General features: G+C 41.8%; 3 protein-coding genes across 4 annotated transcripts in view; 2 read left to right on the top strand and 1 right to left on the bottom strand.

Moving 5' to 3' along the window:
• The window catches only part of LOC311582112 (uncharacterized protein), a gene marked incomplete at its 5' end in the record, with an annotated part of 156,129 nt that extends 155,323 nt beyond the window's left edge, over positions 1-806 (bottom strand). The window contains one exon of the mRNA XM_084754865.1: positions 721-806. Coding sequence (XP_084610991.1) covers positions 721-806 — 86 coding nt within the window. The remainder of the gene's footprint in view (positions 1-720) is intronic.
• Positions 807-1,465: 659 nt separating this feature from the next.
• Positions 1,466-5,141, top strand: LOC311582114 (uncharacterized protein). Its single transcript, XM_084754868.1, has 2 exons — positions 1,466-1,599; positions 4,718-5,141. Exons 1-2 carry the CDS (start codon positions 1,561-1,563, stop codon positions 4,811-4,813), a joined length of 135 nt encoding a protein of 44 aa, XP_084610994.1. The 5' UTR covers positions 1,466-1,560; the 3' UTR covers positions 4,814-5,141.
• A 47-nt stretch (positions 5,142-5,188) lies between these two features.
• Positions 5,189-9,620, top strand: PTP4A1 (protein tyrosine phosphatase 4A1). 2 transcript variants are annotated; one of them, XM_084754863.1, is made up of 5 exons: positions 5,189-5,321; positions 6,484-6,576; positions 6,860-6,990; positions 7,587-7,661; positions 8,218-9,620. In XM_084754863.1, exons 1-5 carry the CDS (start codon positions 5,217-5,219, stop codon positions 8,492-8,494), a joined length of 681 nt encoding a protein of 226 aa, XP_084610989.1. In that variant the 5' UTR covers positions 5,189-5,216; the 3' UTR covers positions 8,495-9,620. The 2 variants fall into 2 exon arrangements, with proteins under 2 accessions (XP_084610989.1, XP_084610988.1); XM_084754862.1 differs by having other exon boundaries at positions 8,214-8,368.
• Positions 9,621-17,801: the final 8,181 nt, after the last annotated feature.

Raw genomic sequence — 17,801 nt, 5'->3', positions numbered from 1 at the left:
TTCAACTTCCCTTTACTGTCCTAAGATTTTTCTTTTAATCTTCCTGAATTTTCTTAGGACTTACATAATTTAATCGTTACCCCACTTTCCCTCTCTGTGTGAAAGGCTCTATGGCTCAAGTTCTTGACTTAAAAAAATGGATCCCTGGGCAAGTGATTTTAATGACGCAGAGTTGGCCTTTGTTTGTTTGTTTGTTTGTTTGTTGCTATTACTTTAAAGGTCTGGCTCTTTCGGTTTTTTTTTTTTCAAGTGCACTTTCTTTGCTTACAGAGTGCGTGTTTATAAGAAAGTTGAGTAACTGTGCATGGCAAGTCTCTAAATATAAGTCCTAATAAATCCTAAAACGCAGTACACAGAGAGTTAGGGCACATGGCGATTCTCATGATTTCTGCAGTCTAGTGTGCAGAAAAACAGGAAAACAAAAGGCTTCGGCGTTATTGGAAAGTTGAGTTCTGTTTACCTGTCCTAGACGGCTGAGCAGAGAGGGGTTTCAGAAGATGAAAGCTGCTCTTGTACGGCACAGAAACTACTGCAGTGAGGCCGAGGCCTAGATTAAAGGGACACTGGGACAGGACTGAAATCAACAAAAGGGGAAAGCTTAGCTTTTGACGCAAAAAAAAAAAGAAAGAAAGAAAGAAAAAAATAACAACAGTCCTTGATAAAGTCAGAGATTCTTAATTAAAAAAAAAAAACAAACGCTTCCCCTTAGCAAAAGCTAACCTTTCATTATCTGTGAGTGAGCAGCAGTACAAAGGATGCATGTGATTTCGAAATGCCACAGGCGAGCCAACTGCAGTTGCCAGCATCAGCAGTTTGGGGGTGCAAACTAAAAGAAAAAAAATTTTTTTTAATTTTTTTAAAGGAAAAAGAAAGGCTCGGGGGCAACTAGGCTTCGCTTGCCTCAAAAAAAGCAGAGACACTTCCCGCGTTCCACGGGCTACACTCTGCGGGGAGCCTTCCCACGTGGAAGTGCCGGTGGTGACGAGAATCCCGGGTCCCAGCCTAGGGCCGGGAACTGGAGCGGTGAGTCACCCGCCCAGCGGTCATGCGACACCAATATGGGGTGATGACGGAGATCCTGGGGCGCAGGTGCCAAGGTAAACGGTTGGCGGGCTCGACAGAGCCGTGGCCTCGGGCGACAGGGTTCCGCCTGCCGGAGCCGGGTTCCAAGTTCAGGCGACCTCGAGGCTCTAAGCGGCGAGCGCGCTCAGGAGGACCGGCTCGCGCTCCGCGCCATTCATCAACCGGTTCGCACCGGTGGCGGCCGCCGCCGGTGACGTCGGCGTGCCGGCCCCGCCCCGCGCCGCTGGCGTCCCGCACCGTGATTGGCCGCCGCCGATGCCCACGTCGAGCCGGCTATAAAGGGGCAGGCTTGTGACGCAAGGGCGCCTGGGCGCGCGCATTGGCTCTGGGTTGCGGCCGGCTCGGCGACGCTCCTCGGGCAGCTCACTGCATGGTCGTCTGGTGCCCCCGCCGCCTGCATCGCCGCCGCCGCCGCCGCCGCCCCGCGACGCCCACCGCCGCCTACCCTGCCGCCTGCGCCGCCTCGGGACCGGCTGTATGATTAGGCCACAATCTTCAATGAGTAGACATATTCCTGTGAGTACCGCGGGCCCGGCCTTTGTTACGGAGCCGGAGACCGAGGGGAGGGCGGCCGGCGGAGGCGCCGGCTGCGGGACCCGGACTCGGACCGGGAGCGGCCGGCGGGACCGCGAAGCCGCTTTGTGCGCGCGTGCGACCCGACGGCCTTTGTTCCGAGAAGCCGCGCGGGCGTCGTGGACGTGGCCGGGGCGGGGCGGCGGGGACCGGGACCCGGCGCCCGGGGCCTCCCAAGATGGCCTCGGTGGCCGCCCGCGCTCGCCACCGCGAACCCGTGATTGCGGACCTCGCGGCTGTGCGCGCCGCTCAAGCCCGGGCTTGCCCGATCTCCGCCTGGCGTCGGTAGGGGCGACCGGGGGCGGTGGAAGGGGTCCCTTGCCCGGCCCCGCGGCTTAGCCGCGCGTGGGGCTGTCTGCTGTTGAGCCGGGAGCAACAGGAGCCGGCTAGAACTGCGAGGCTCCTGTTGAGCGAGCAGCCCTGCACCATTCCACCGCTGTGGAGCTGTAATTTACACGGCGTTGGAACGGTCCGTGGACTGCTTGGAGATCTGGATTCGGGGGAGGGGGGGGGTCATGCCTTCCTGGCTTGCTTCCCCCCCCCCCCCGTTTGCTTCGTGCCAGCTTCAATTGAAAACCAGAAAAGCTAGATCTTTCCCGGAAAGAAACGGCGCTTCACACGCGCTAGATTGGGTGCGTTACCTGAAACCTAAGTGTATTTGGAACAAAATTGGAGAAAGCAGATGGTTCTACAGACTGGTTTGATTCTGCAGTCGGACAAACTGACTTCAAGCTTATGAGGCGCGCGCGCACACACACTGATTATTTCTCTCTATTATGTACTGTTGGTGCATGCAATTAAAATGGGAAGATCTCTCCATGTGTCTGGGCTGCCTACCATGTTTAGTTTTTACCTGTGATGAGGAAATGGGGCATATTAGAAGGATGGCAGTGATCTCCAGTGTTTTAATAAAGGTGTCCTCCAGCCACTGGGTGGCTCCACTCATATCAAATCAGTTCAGAATTTTTTTTTCTGCTTTCCCAGCTTCCTAATGGAACTCCTAAAGTGCCAAATTTACTAAGAAAAAAATTTAGGGCAAGAAACCGTGTCTCAAAAGATATTTAACAATGATTTCAGATTATTGGCCTCTCCCTGAAGTAGTAAGTAGTATCTTTACTGGTAATTTAGATACCAGGGTTTCCAATCCACCGGTCTTGGAAGCCACATTTCAGAAAACTTGGAAATAAGTTAGTTCTCTTGCTTGTGGTTCCTTTTAGTAAATGAAGTCTTAGCATTGGTTCCTTTGTTTCGACAGAAAAGAAAAGGCAGGAATTTTTACTGGGTTTTGTTTCAAACATTTACTTTGGGAGTTTGTTCTGAAGAGCAGTGGTTGTCATTTGAGCGCTCTTGTCATTGTGTTCCTTCGTTCCTCCACAAACTGCCTAGAGTACATAGACATGAAGTGTTTAGTCAATGTTCGCTTACTTATAGTGGGTTTGTTTGAAAGGCTTTTTTTATGCACATAACTCAGGAAAAATGCCCTATGAATATTAACTATTTGGTCCTGACATGAAACTGGTTTAATTTTTTTTTTTGTTTAATTAATTTTTAAAGGGTAACTTAAGATGGGATGTATTTGTATGTGTTAGTAATTATATACCATGTGTTTGAGATCATTATAAAAATTTAGCATAAATTCCCTTTTTAGAATTGGACTTTAGTTTTAGAGCAAAGAAGTGGAGGGGTTTTTTTTTGGTTTTGGTTTTTGTTGTTTTTGGTTTTTCAAGACAGGGTTTCTCTGTGTACCCTTGGCTGTACTGGACTTGCTTTGTAGACCAGGCTGGCCTTGAACTTAGCGATCCGCCTGCCTCTGCCTCCCTAGTGCTGGCATTAAAGGCATGAGCCACCACGCCCGGCTAGAAGTGGAGTTTTAAAGATAGTATTGTGTATATTTTATTTGAACATAGTTTGTCTTGAGTAAATTGTATCTACATTTTGATCAGAACAGATGATGTAAAAGTACAAAAGTTCTTAGGAGTTGTTTTGCCGATGAGTTTTTTGTTTCCTTGCTTTTTGTGGTTGTTCTTGTTGGGTTGGATTGGTTTTTCGGTATAATAGAGCCCGTGGCAGTCCTAGACTCAATTTGTAGATCTCAGAGATAGGCCAGCCTCTGCCTGCCTCCTGAGTGCTGGGATTAAAGGTGTGCTGCAGCAGCAGCACCACGCCCAGCCCAGAAGTTACTGATTTTTAACCAGGGAATTTCTTATGGTTATCATTTAGAGAGTAATTATTCAATACAGCATGGGGACAAGCCAGCCTGGCATTCCAGTCAGCCTTCATCAGGATAGAATCCCACCCTCCCACACATTACCACCAGAGAGTAGCAGCAGGGCTGGTTCTATGGCCTGCTTCATACTATGAAATACTTGGTGATGCTTTTGTACTTACGCTAGAAACTGCTATAAATGTGCAAAAATTATTTGTAAGTGGCAAGGAAAGTACAAAAGGGAAATGATGTGGGCATGACTTATTTTAAACTAGAGAGACCAGCACTCAGGAGGCAGAGGCAGGTGGATCCCTGTGAGTCCAGGCCAAAAAAAAGTATCTGGAAAGACCAAACCGTAGATAACTCCTTACTTTTATTATGGTAGCTTAATAAACATTAAATATAAAAGCAAAGACTAGTGAGCAACTGAAATGTCTCCCTGTGTGAGTTCAGTAATTATGCAAAGACTGGGAGCTTCAAAGCTCAAACTATGAAGTTTATATTAGTGTGTAAATAGCAAAATAAGGCAATATAGAAAGTAAAGCATATAGTTTGGATCAGCATAAAAATAACCATTAAAAGGAGTATTTAATGAAATAGGTGTGTAGATGTGTAAATGACAATTCCAGATGTAGCAGTGACTTTCTTTGAACAGTAATTGTTCAGCAGCTTTATTTTAATGGGCTTCTGACTGATTGCTTTAGGCCTATTGGTTTTAAATGCCTTGAATTTTGTAATGAGAGTAAAAGTTGGTGTCTCTCTAATTTGAGCACAGTTATGTACTTAGTGGAAAAGCATGACATGTCCTTTTGAATTGGAAAATAACTTTTTCCCCTCTCTTTTTCTTCTAAACAGCAGTTCTGTGGTGTTCTTGGTCACACATTTATGGAGTTTCTGAAGGGCAGTGGAGATTACTGCCAGGCACAGCACGACCTCTATGCAGACAAGTGAACTGTAGAAATTCATTACTACTCCACCAAGAAGCCCCCATAAGAGTGGAGAACCTGGACACAGGAGTGTTGAATTGAAATCTGCAGAGCATTTTACAAGAGCTCAGACCTGGATGGGGCAAACCTCAGTGCACTTCCTTTGTATTGCCTCAGTATTACTGGATTGAAGAATCACTGCTTCTTGTTAGGAGGTTCATTCATTGCCCATTTCTCCCAATTTCATACTCAAAGCACTGAGAATTTCAAGTGGAGTATATTGAATATTGAAGTAGACTTCAGGTTGTTTTTTGTTTTGGGTTTGTGTTTTGACTTTTGGATCATTTCTGTATTCGGTTTTTTAAAAATTCTTTCATAACCCTATTGGGTGTTTTTTTGTTTTGTTTTGTTTTTTAAACAAAATTACCATGGCTCGAATGAACCGCCCTGCTCCTGTGGAAGTCACATACAAGAACATGAGATTTCTTATTACACACAATCCAACCAATGCGACCTTAAACAAATTTATAGAGGTAAGACATACTTTTAATGTGCATTTTAATAGTGGGGCTACTTGAAAGATGTAGCTACAGTTTTCATACCCAGAGAGGAAAGGCTTTAATGTGTTACACCTTGAGAACTATATGCCTTTGATTTTGCTTGGTAAATTTACAAGGCAGAGGCTGCACTTACAGGTTTGGTTTTTTCCCCATATATCTTCTTAGCTTAATGTCTTTGATTTTATTTGTGCTTTGAATCTTATTTTTCAGCTGTTAATTCTGTTTTCTATTGGCAGATATATGGCCTTCCAACTTGCTTATACTAGGAATTTGGAAGGAATTTAATGCCAAGTAACTTTTTAAAAAAGATGTATTTATTTATTTTATCTGTGAGTGCTCTGTCCGCATGTACACCTTCACCCGCCAGAAGAGAGCATCAGATTACAGTATAGATGGTTGTGAGCCACCATGTGGTTGCTGGGAATTGAATTCAGAACCTCTTGGAAGAGCAAACAGTGAGTCCTCTTAACCCCTGAGCCATCTCTCCAGCCCACCAAGTAATGTATAATTGGGCACACATTCATGAAATATAAAAACCTATAAATGCTCAGAGGTAACAAAAAGGGAAATATTTGAATGCTATGGGTTTTTTTGTTTTGTTTTGTTTTTTAAGAATTGAAGCCTGGATTTGAGCCTTTGAAATTATTTTTTCAGTCAGCAAAGTACTTTACTGCACATGCATGTAGACCCAGGTCTTCTCAGACTCCACATTTCAAAAGCCTTGAACAGTGGTGCATGAGGCAGGGGCACCTTGGAGTCACCAGCCAGCCTAGCCTATTTGGCAAGTTGTAGGATAATAAGAGATGATCTCTCAGAAAGGGGTGAATAGGACCTGGAGTTGACCTCTGATCTCCACATGCACCCAAGTACTCACAGAAACTAGATTTAAGGGAGTCCCCCCCTCCCCCCAGCGTAACTAAAATGTGTGCTATTCAGCAATCCTTTTCGCACTTAGATACTATTTACAACCAGCCTCTGTAAAGCATATGACAGGTTTTGCCATTCTTTGTTTACCAGCATAATCGAAAGTGGTGAAGACTGCACACAACACAGCAGTAAGGATATGGTTCCAAAGGCCTTGTTGGGGTGGCGGTGTTGTTTAATGTTTCTCTCCTCTCCTACCCCCCACCCCCAGGAACTTAAGAAGTATGGAGTTACCACAATAGTAAGAGTGTGTGAAGCAACCTACGACACTGCTCTTGTGGAGAAGGAAGGCATCCATGTTCTTGTGAGTACTTGAGGTTTCATGTGTTTGTTATGCTACAGAAGTCCTATTCAAATAAATCAGACCCCAAGATCAGCTTGCTAAGCCAGGACAAAATTATACAGAGTTAGTATGTGATCAAACACTTGTTGTTCTTTGGGTTACAGAGCTGCTGTACAGCCCAATTGGGCAGGAACTTGCTATGAACTCAGCAGGCCGCTTCCTAATCCTGGATTTTAGGAATACAGGGACACTCCAATATACCTAGCTAATTTAAAGGTCTAAAATATCTCTTCTCTTAATTTAGGACTGGCCTTTTGATGATGGGGCACCACCATCCAACCAGATTGTTGATGACTGGCTGAGCCTTGTAAAGATTAAGTTTCGTGAAGAACCTGGTTGCTGCATTGCTGTCCATTGTGTTGCAGGCCTTGGCAGGTAAGAAAATTGCCTGATTTCTTTCTAGATCCATGTCTCAACCTTCCTACTGTTGTGACCCTTTAATTCAGTCCCACGTCTTGTGGTGACCTCCAACCATAAAATTATTTTGTTGCTACTTCATAACTAATTTTGCTACTGTTAGGGATTGTAATATAAATAATCTGATATATACGATCCACAGGTTGAGAACCTTTTGTTCTAGATAAAGGTCTGAGTTAAAAGTACTAATACACAAACTCACACTCACACCCACTCACTCCATGCTAGACAAATACTCTAACACAATACCATACCCCTAGCTTCCCTGGCTTTCTTTAAGCGGGACCTCAGTGAGTTTACTCCAGCTGGCTTGAACTTGCTGGCAGGCAGACAGGCTTTGAAATTGTAGTCTTCATGCCTTAGCTTTCCAAGTAGCTGAGATTCTAAGCCTATAGCATCATACTCAGCCCTAAGATTTTTAATATAAGACTACAGTAAGATGTTTATACTTATTGCAAGATGATTGATAATTATATTTTTGGATCTCAGAGCATATGAACAATTTTTACAGGCTTTAGTTTTAAAAAATAATGATCATAATTTTTACCTTCCAGAGCTCCAGTGCTTGTTGCCCTAGCATTAATTGAAGGTGGAATGAAATATGAAGATGCAGTACAATTCATAAGACAGTAAGTAATGTGCTGTCCTCTTTCCTGCCTATTTGTATTTTCTTATTAAATAAAACTGAGCTCAGTAAAATCCAAGTCATGTATCAATTAACTTTTTGTTTGTTTGGGTGTATATATTATGTTCCTGTGGGCATTGAACCCATGGAGCTCAAGTTTTGATGGTTGGTGCCTACCATGTGCTCTGGAAGAGCATCAAGCACTCTTAACTCCCCCCACACACACCCCAAATTGTTATCTTTTAAGATAACTATTCTAAGACCAAGGGAAAAAAGGACCTCATCTAACCTTTTTTATATTCATGCAGATAATTGTTGAACAATTTATTCTGCTTTATGAGTCCGTGTGCTTGTTTGCTGAATATATATTGCTTGCTAGCAGGGGGGTAGCTTGGTGGGGGGGGGGGGGTTGGGTTGGTTTCGCTAGTTTCAAAATCATTCATAGAATAAAGATCAAATTATTTAAAAATCTCAGTGCTCAAATAGGTCCTTTGGTCTTTGTAGTCATCTTCCTTGATACCAGAAATGGCATCCTTTGTCTTTTCCTTCCTTTCAGAAAGCGGCGTGGAGCTTTTAACAGCAAGCAACTTTTGTATCTGGAGAAGTACCGTCCTAAAATGCGGCTGCGCTTCAAGGATTCCAATGGTCATAGAAACAACTGTTGTATTCAATAAAACTGGGGTGCCTGATGCCATTGCCTTGGAAGTGGAACTTCAGATGGGACCTAATTTTTTGTCATACATAATTAGCCAATGTGTTGGCTTATTGAATGAAGCTTCCACGGGAATATTGAAAACCTTTTTTTTTTTTTGGTTTTTGGTTTTTGTTTTGTTTTAATCAGTTTTACCAGGCCACAAGCTTGACAGAATTGCAGCCTCTATATTTGTCTTATGATCAACCTGTTGGCAAGATTTTTGCTAGTCAGCATTTAAAATGTGCTTATAATTTGTACCAATTGACCTTTCCTAAAATAAGGTATTGAGTAGTCATTAAATGTACTCCTGTGCCAGAATATTATTAGTATATAAGGAATTTTAGAAAGATTAGGTGCCAAAATACCCAGCACAATACTTGTATATTTTTAGCATCATATAAAACCAAAATTCCAGGAACTAAGAACACTCTAGACCTTCCATCTTTTGTCCCTTCAGTCATTTCAAACACTGCAGGGCTTCTCTCGTTACCTGCCTGCTCACTCTATGTTTACATCTCCCACACTTTACCATATACAGCAGGTTTGCTTAGCTGTCTTTTTTTTTTTTTTTTTTAAACCAAGTCTTGCGCTGATTATTTAATGTCTTTGTATGTCTTACTTTGTGCTGTTTTGGGAAACCTCTGTTTGAAAATCAACTTTGTTACGGAAGCACATATCTTCTTCAATAATGTCTGCAGACAAAAAGCCTTATAGTTAATTTAATCTTTGCACTCAGGTGCAACTTAACAGGGAGGGCCTGCAAAAAGAATGAGAGGAGGCTATAAAATATTTTTAGTAATATGTTGCCTTTGTCTCGTGCAGAACATGTAGAATGTGCTCTTTAATTTAGTAAATATTTTTAAGAGGTAGAGATACATTGTTGTAGCTAACCAATTTTTAATCAAAATTTCTGAAATTCTTGTTTTCTTCCATACCTATCAGAAGCTGTTTTCCAACTTGTTTGAATTATGGTTTTCCCTTCTCTTCCCAACCTCTCTTGCAAAAAAGAAAAAGTGGGGTCTGCTAACAAACTGAGCAGACATATTTTATATGCCTTTTGAGCTATGTAACTTAATAATTGGATACTTGATCATTTGTTTTATTATGTAATCGATAAAATGGTGATGTGTATTAATGTTAGTTCAGCCATATATTTATACTGTCTGGGAATGTGTGGTTATAGTTCTGTGGGAGAAATAATTTGTCAGTGTTCACCAGCTTGTAAAAACTTAGTGCGAGAGCTTCAACATCTAAATAAATGATGAAATGCATTTGTCACTGAGGTCATTTTGCTTACAATTAACTTATTTTGTAGAAAACAATGGATTCAGTTGCTATCATTTCAATTTCTGGACAGATACGAATCAATTGATTTTGTTGTGTGCTGTGGGAGAACAGTTTGTAATAGATGATGACCTTGATTTTTAATTCAGTTCCATCAGTCATTAGTATTCTGTAGTTTCCAATCCAGTTTTCTCATTTTAAAGTTCATTACATGCCTGTATATATTTTAAAATTAATTTGAACCTGAGTATTTGGCACATGATGGCTTAATAAATTTTAACTTTAAATAATAATCTAAAATGTTTCATTTCCCTAGTCCATGCTTAATGTTAAATGAACAGGATTTTTTTTTTTAATTGAACTTTTGGAAAAATGATATTCCATTTTAGGATTTAAAATTTTACTTGTCTTTTCATGCCATCTAGCATTAAAAAATTACTGGTCTGTAAGCCCTCCCTAAAGGATACACCTTTACCACACAGTTCATAAATAAACATTTGTGCTTATTGGGAGAAGAAAGGTGCTGTTAAGATTACTGAAATCTTTTAAGTTTGAAAAGTTGAATTAATTTATTGAGATTGTATATATGGTGCTAAAAGTCACTTTGCTTTATGAACTTACCTCTATGACATTATAAACTGAGATTGCTTTATATTTTGTATCTGTAAATACAGCAATACCTGATAACATCCAAAAAATACCGTGGGTCTGGTTAAGAATGTAAAAACAAAAGCTGAGTTCTTCAATGCAAATTGGGAGATAAAAATTTGCTTAGTAGGGGCCTGGGAATATAGCTCAGTGAATAGAGTACTTGCCTAGCATACAGGAAACCCTGAGTTTAATCCTCAGTACTACATAAATCAGGTTTAGTGGTATAGAGGGCTCAGAAATCCAAGGTCATCCTCAGCTACATCACTTTTAGCCTGGTCTATATGAAATGCTATGTCTAAATATGTAATATGCTTGCTTGAACCTGGGTACTTTCAGTAAATAATATAGTGACTATTTGCTCTGGCCTCTGTGTTGGAATCATGATGTTATTGATGCAAGTAATGTGATTACTGAATCAGGAGAAAGTCCCCTAAAAGTAGGTCCCACCAGTCATTTTGCAGTAGCCTGCAGCCTTCATACACCATTGCTCTTAGTGTTTACCAACACTTAGCCTTCCTCCGCACTCAAGACACTTCTGTGATCAAGTCCCAGTATACTGTAAATGGTAGCTGCGGTCCCATAGCCTAGTTGTAATCTTAGTCTTGGGGTTTGTTGTGTTACAGTCATCTGGCAAGTAGCTGCAGACATTTAAGAGTCCTGCAAAGGATATAGAAGATGGTGTTGCCAGATTCTATTCAATAGTTACTCCAACCCTTACCAATATTTTTTTTTTTTTGGTATGGAAGCTTCAGGAAATGTTACCTGGGGAGAATGCTTTAAATGGAAATGGAGGGTAAGATACACAAAATAGCCCCTGCTCACTGTACACAGTATGCTTCACATTCCTGATTCCTTGACTGTATGTGTGTATGTGTGTGTGTGTGTGTGTGTGTGTGTGTCTTATCTCCTTAAAACCTGAATTTAAAGTTAGATTAAGGTAAAGATTAAAGACTGCTTTAAAAGTAACAGTGTTTCTGCATTACCTTTTGATAACTACACCAAGCAATACTGAAAAAAAGTAAAATGTTAGTTTCTAATAGATTGAGACTAGAACTGACAGTGGTATAAGAGACACATGGCCACATTACCCAGATAATGCGTATAGTTGTTAATAGCTGCCACTTAGTATGAAGCGTTTCTCAAAGTTCCATTTTATATAAGAGTTTTTATTGGTTTGCTGCAACATATATACAGGATATGAACCTCCAGTTAGTAAGTTAATAGGTGGTAAAGTTAGGAAATCAAGCCTGTAGTTAAAGCAGAGCGTAGTGGTGCATTCCATTATTAGACAAATCTCCGCCTTTCCAGGCCAGCCAGAGCCACATAGTGAAAAATCTTGGTGGAAAAAATAGAGCCTGTATTTGAGCCTTATATATACCAAGCCATGTAGCTTATGTGGATATATATGTGTCATATGCCAGAGTGGCAGCCTGTACTACATGAGACCTTCAAAACACAAGAGATGAAAAGGGAGGGAGAAAATAAGGAAAGGGACAGGAGTCCAGCCTGAAGGAGACAGTTACTCACTGAGCGTGATGAAGTCTATACTGCTAACTTGCAGCATGGCCCAATTGCTACTAGTCTGGGTTTCTATGTGTAACCATGCTGGCTGTGCTGGATCTCACTTTGTAGACCAGGCTGGCCTTGAATGTACACGGAAATCTGGGTGCTTTCCTACTGGAATTAAAGGCATACACCACTACTACCCAGCTCTGAGCACTCTTAAATACCTCCTGTCTTCAATTTTTCCCTAATTTGAATGCAATCATGAGGAACTTGAAGTGTTTCAAAAACACCCCTGTCCTCATAAAACTCTTTGACCTGTCAGTTTTTTATGTGAAAGAACTGTATTGTGTCTGTCTGTGTTAGGATTTATTTGCCATTAAATGGCATGTTTATTCACTTTTTAAATTCAGTATTGTGATGACCAATCTTGGTTATCAACCGGACACACCTAAGAGCCCTCAACTGAAAAGAATTGCCCAAATGGCCTTGTGGCCTTATCTGTAAGGCAATGTATGTAAAAGAGGCCAACCTCCTGTGGGACTCACCTGAACATGAAGAAGGAAGCAAGCTGTCAGTAGTGCTCCTCGGTTTTATTTCCTGCCTTGGCCTCCCTGGGTGGTATTTATAGTGTATAAGCCATATTTTCTCTCAAGTTGCTTTTTTGATCATTTATCACAATAACAGCAAACTAGGACAAATAGACATTTTAGGAGAAGCTTTTTTTTTTCCCCTTTCTTTTTCTTTTGTAGGTTTTATTTTCCAGGGCCGGAGAGATGGCTCAGGGGTTAAGAACACTGTCTGCTCTTCCAGAGGTCCTGAGTTAAGTTCCCAGCAACCACATCGTGGCTCATAACCATCTATAATGAGATCTGATGCCCTCTTCTGGCCTGCAGATGTACATGCAGGCAGAACACTGTATACATAATAAATTTATTTTTTTTTAATTTTCCAGTAGCAGTTGTTTTGAGACAGGCTCTAGGCCTTGCAGACCTCAAACTCCCTTTGTGACTGAAGATGACTTTGAACTTCTGACTCTCCTAAAGTTCTGGAGTTCTAGGTATGTGGTGCTGGAGATAGAACTCAGGGCCTCATACAGCTAGATAAGCAGCCTACCCACTGAGCTTCGTCTCCAGCCCAGAGGAATCACTTTTCTTTAGAAAGTACAGTCTGGCTTTTCAGCAGAGCTAGGATCAAAAGGAGACACATGGTTCCCAGCTTGAGAGAACGATTTATTTTCTTACTTGATGGGAATCTGAACTTCATGATTAATCAGGAGTTCTCATTGCACGAACAATTACATCCCAGGTATTGGGCACTAATGACAAGTGATGAGATTACATTTTTAGGTTGGTTTTTTCCCCCCCAAATCAGGTTTCTTTGTTTTTTTAAAGGTGATTTTATGTTGTGTGTATTTATTAAAATAAAAAAGATGAAAAAAATTAGGTGCTTCCTTGCCTCTCATTTTCACAAATCTTAACTCTAAGAGACATAAGAGACGACCAGTCAGAGTTCACCTGACTTCAGTGCTTTCTGTTGAATATGCAGTCTTGGCTGGTGGTCTTTATTCCTTTCACAGACAGAATCAGTCCATTCTGATCATGTATGTGGCATAATTCTTTCTGGTTGACATTAACTTTTTTCTTCCATTAATTTATTTACTTTACACCCCAATCACAGCTTCCTCTCATACTTTCTTCTCCTCCTCCCACCTCCTCCCTTTCTCCTCAAAGAAGGGGAGGCCTTGCATAGATACCAGCCCACCTTGACCTATCAAGATGCAGTAGGACTAGGTGCATGTTCTCCTGTTGAGGATAGACACAGCAGCCCAGTTAGGGGAAAGGGATCCAAGGCAGGCAACAGAGTCAAAGGCAGCCCCTGCTCCAGTTGTTAGGGGACCCATATAAGACCAAGCTGTACATGTTATATGTATGTAGGACACCCAAGTCTGGTCCATGCATACTCTTTGGTTGGTGATCCAGTCTCTGTGTGCCCAGGTTAGTTGGTTCTGTAGGTTTTCTTGGAGTGTCCTTGACCTCTCTGGCTCCTTCCACAAGATTCCCTGAGCTCTAGCTAATGTTTGGATATGGATCACGGCATCTGTTTTCCATCAGTTGCTGTCCTCCTAAGAGGACAGTTATATGCTATGCTTCTGCCTGTAAGTATAGCAGAATATAGTTAATTGTGTTAGATTAATAGACCCATCAAAGGATGGGTCTCAAATTGGGCCAGTCATTGGTTGGTCATTCCCTCACCTTGTACTCCATTATCCCAAGATAAATAGTGCTGGCTGTCCAGAACTGGCTTTGTAGACGAGGCTGGCCTTGAGATTCACCTTTCTCTACCTCCTGAACACTGGGATTAAAGGTGTGTACCACCACACCTAACCCAATAAGACTGCTTTTAAACCTTGCAATTTTGGGACAACAGTAGAAGGTCAAAATGTAAAGATGAACTGCTGGGTGTAACGTAGTGTTACTTGGACCAAAGCAACCTCTCCCTGTATTTAAAAAAAAAAAGCCACTCATATGCCTCTTCTAAAAATGTGCATATATTCAGATAATTTTCAGTGGAATCTGTCCATCCATTAAAACACAAACTTTAAGAAAGAAAATACAAGAGGGACAGTGGTGGCACACACCTTTAATCCCAGCACTCAGGAGACAGAGACAGGCAGATCTCAGAGTTCAAGGCCAGTCTGGTCTGGTCTACAGAGAGTCCAGGAAAGCCAAGGTACACACAGAGAAACCCTGTCTCAAAAAAGCAAAAAACAAAAAAGAAAAGGAAACAGGAAGGAAAGAAAGGAAGAAAAGAAAAAATACAGCCAGGCGCAATGACACACACCTGTAATCCAGGCACTCAGGGAGGCAGAGGCAGGTGGATCCCTGTGAGTTTGAGGCCAGCCAGTCTACAAAGGGAGTCCAGGACAGCCAAAGCTACAAAGAGAAACCCTGGCTTGGGGGAGGGGGGGAGGAAGAAAATACATAGACATCAATGAAGTGATATTTGGTCATAGTTATGCTTAATATGCTATACATGAAAATAAATCCAGGCAAATTTGGCATTGCTCGCTGGCACACCCAAATATTCAAACTCTTCACAGAAGCCCAGCTCAAAGCAAATTCTTGACAGGATGAATGTCTCAATGTTAAGTGCTGGCCCGGAGTTGCTTGGCTGATTGCACATACAAATCAGATTCTTCCTGGTGTTAGGTAGGGATTGATGGGGACATTGTGGAAATAAAGGGGAAAAAAGGCAACTCCAGAAGCAGAACTGGTCTTTAATCAAGAACTCTCTCTGTGGAAAAAAGGCAGCTCCAGAAGCAGAACTGGTCTTTAATCAAGAACTCTCTCTGTGGAGGAGAGACTGTGTGCATAGGAATGGGAGGCTTGGGGTTTCAGAGAACAGAAAAGGAGAAATCTAGGGAATGGAAGAGTCTGTCCATGGGTCAGTTCTCCCTGAAGTCAGGAAGCACTAGAGGGGTTAGTATCTGGGTGCCTGATCAGAAGCCTCCACAGGTGTTACCAGTAACATCAACTTCCAGAGCTTCTCAGTCCACCTGAGGCTTTGAGATAATTAACCGTGAAAGTAAAATATAGAGGATCTAGAACTTGCTAACAACTTCTACTTGGGGGTGGGGGGTGAGGAATGTTTCTGCCCTCTAATTCTACTTCATGCGAAGAAATGACAAGGCTATTGTGGTTTAGTTCCACTAGCTGATGACATAATGAAAACTGCTTCTGTGGCTGGTTCTTTGTTGTTCTTGTTCTTGTTTCCAAGGCAGGGTTTCTCCGCTATTAAAGACTATCTTTGTTGAAGTCCCTATCTGTATTCATTTTCGACACAGCTGGCTTCCCTGTGCGTGCATTCTACCTTAAAAAGATAAGGTTGTCAGGCTTAGAATAAAGCACTGTTTTTTTGAGTCAGGTTTTCACAGGAAGCCTTCATTATTCTATTTTAAATAGACTAAAACACAAACTTTAACTTGTTCTTCCAGGCTTTAATTATCATTTTTTTCTTTTTCTTTCTTGTTTTCTGTTTTTTGTTTGTTTTTCTTTCTTTCTTTCTTTCTTTCTTTCTTTCTTTCTTTCTTTCTTTGTTTTTGGGGTTTTTTGTTTTGTTTTGTTTTGTTTTGTTTTTATGAGACAAGGTTTCTCCATGTAGCCTTCCTTGACTGTCCTGAACATGCTTTGTAGACTAAGCTAGTCTTGAACTCACAGTAATCCACCTGCCTCTGTCTCCCAAGTACTGGGATTACAAGCATATGCTGTGGCTGCCTTTATGCAGCTGGGGTTTTTTGTTGTTATTGTTGTTTCTTTGTTTTCTGTTTTTGTTTTGTTGTATTTTTGAGACAGGGTTTCTCTGTGTAGCCTTGGCTGTCCTGGACTCACTTTGTAGACTAGGATAGCTTCAAACTCACAGTGATCCACCTGCCTTTGCCTCCCTGAGTGCTGGGATTCCAAGTGTGCACCACCACGCCCTACCATTTTTTTAAACCTCTTTCTACAACTTTAAATTTGTGTTTGTTTGTTTGTTTGTTTTTTCCTATACAGGGTTGGGAGAGATGACCAAACGTCCTCTCTCATGAGTATCTTCTGTACATGAGAAAAACTATCTCAGGGTGCCCACGAGGACTTACAACGCACAAGTAGAGGTAGATGGTGGAGTTTCAGGGTTAGGGTCCATCATGAGTGTGAAACTGTCAGAGATCACACATGAAATTATGACCAGGAGCTTCACGAGTGAAGTGGTAATTTGAGTGTTTTGCCTGCAGAGCTCTGATGAAGGCTAACAAATCATGGGGACCCTAGAAATAGTGGATCTTGCCTGGCACAGGCAGGTTGTCACTGTAGATGGGCACTCAAGATTACTTGTTTTTTAATTTCAGAATAGAAGCCTGTTCAGAAGTCTTTTAAAGGAATGGCTCAATAAATCTGTGTTTATGTTGAATATTCAGACAAACCTTCCCTAGAGTCTGTTCAGTGACTTAAACTCCTCAGGGAATAAAGGCAAAATCCCTTGGAATTACATTAGAATCTCACTGTGAACCTTCACAGAATACAGAGACTAGAAATGCCATTTTGGTCTACCAGTTAGCTTTATGGAGGTTAATAATTGGACCCTGGGCCAATGTGGTAGTGTAAGGTGACCCCCAGTGGTTTTCATGGCTTGGCATTTAGTTCATCAGTGTCATCTTATTTTGCCAGGGTTAGTGTTTTAGTGTGTGTGTGTGTGTGTGTGTGTGTGTGTGTGTGTGTGTGTGAGACCACAGAATAAGGTGGCCTGGATGGCACAGTTCTGAAATTACAGACAACTGAATACAGCAACTTCTGCACTGAGCTCTCACGGAGAAAGCTGTTACCCTGCAGATACCCACTACCACCCATGGAAAGGCCCATAGAGAAAGAAAGTGGCCTCTGGCTTCAGCCAGTAAGGAACTGAGGCTGCAAGGTTGGAAGTAGATCCTGTAGCTTCCAGATGTCCCTAGATCCATTGCATCTAAATCCTGACCCACAGACACAGTGGGATGAATATGGTATAACTTGATAATTTGGACAGTGATTATTGTGTAACAATAGATACCCAATACAACAGTGCCCTTACTGTATGGGAAATTAAAAGAACTCTCATACATAGTACTGCCGTTACGTCTGGACATACATCAGTGTCCACTTTTTTAAAAAGACAGTTTGCTTTTTCTAAACATCACAAAATTTTCACATCCTAAAATCAATGATAATTGCTCTGTATTATGAGATATCCAGTCACACCAGATTTTCCTTGATTGTATTATATTTTTAAGAAATTGTCCTGGCCTATGCCTTACCTTGCCATGGAAGGAACATAAGTTTATCTCTGAGAATAATATAAAAACAATTCTTTACAGCTACATATTTGTTGAGTGTGTGTGTGTGTGTGTGTGTGTGTGTGTGTGTGTGTGTGTGTGTGTACAGGAATGGACACATCCCACAGCCCGCAAATGTGGTCAGAGGACTTTCGGGAGTGGATTCT

The sequence above is a fragment of the Acomys minous genome (genome assembly GCF_964271855.1).
Source record: "Acomys minous genome assembly, chromosome: 13".
Classification (NCBI taxonomy): Eukaryota; Metazoa; Chordata; class Mammalia; order Rodentia; family Muridae; genus Acomys; species Acomys minous.
The sequence above is the reverse complement of the archived record's forward strand: the minus strand, read 5'-3'. Positions and strand labels throughout refer to the sequence as shown.

Excerpts from the sequence above, each read along its gene's own strand:
- PTP4A1 (XM_084754863.1), top strand. The coding sequence starts at position 5,217 with ATGGCTCGAATGAACCGCCCTGCTCCTGTGGAAGTCACATACAAGAAC. Across the intron at positions 6,577-6,859 it reads AGGAAGGCATCCATGTTCTT|GACTGGCCTTTTGATGATGG; the intron begins GTGAGTACTTGA and ends CTCTTAATTTAG. Across the intron at positions 7,662-8,217 it reads GCAGTACAATTCATAAGACA|CGGCGTGGAGCTTTTAACAG; the intron begins GTAAGTAATGTG and ends CCTTTCAGAAAG.
- LOC311582114 (XM_084754868.1), top strand. The coding sequence starts at position 1,561 with ATGATTAGGCCACAATCTTCAATGAGTAGACATATTCCT. Across the intron at positions 1,600-4,717 it reads CAATGAGTAGACATATTCCT|CAGTTCTGTGGTGTTCTTGG; the intron begins GTGAGTACCGCG and ends TCTTCTAAACAG.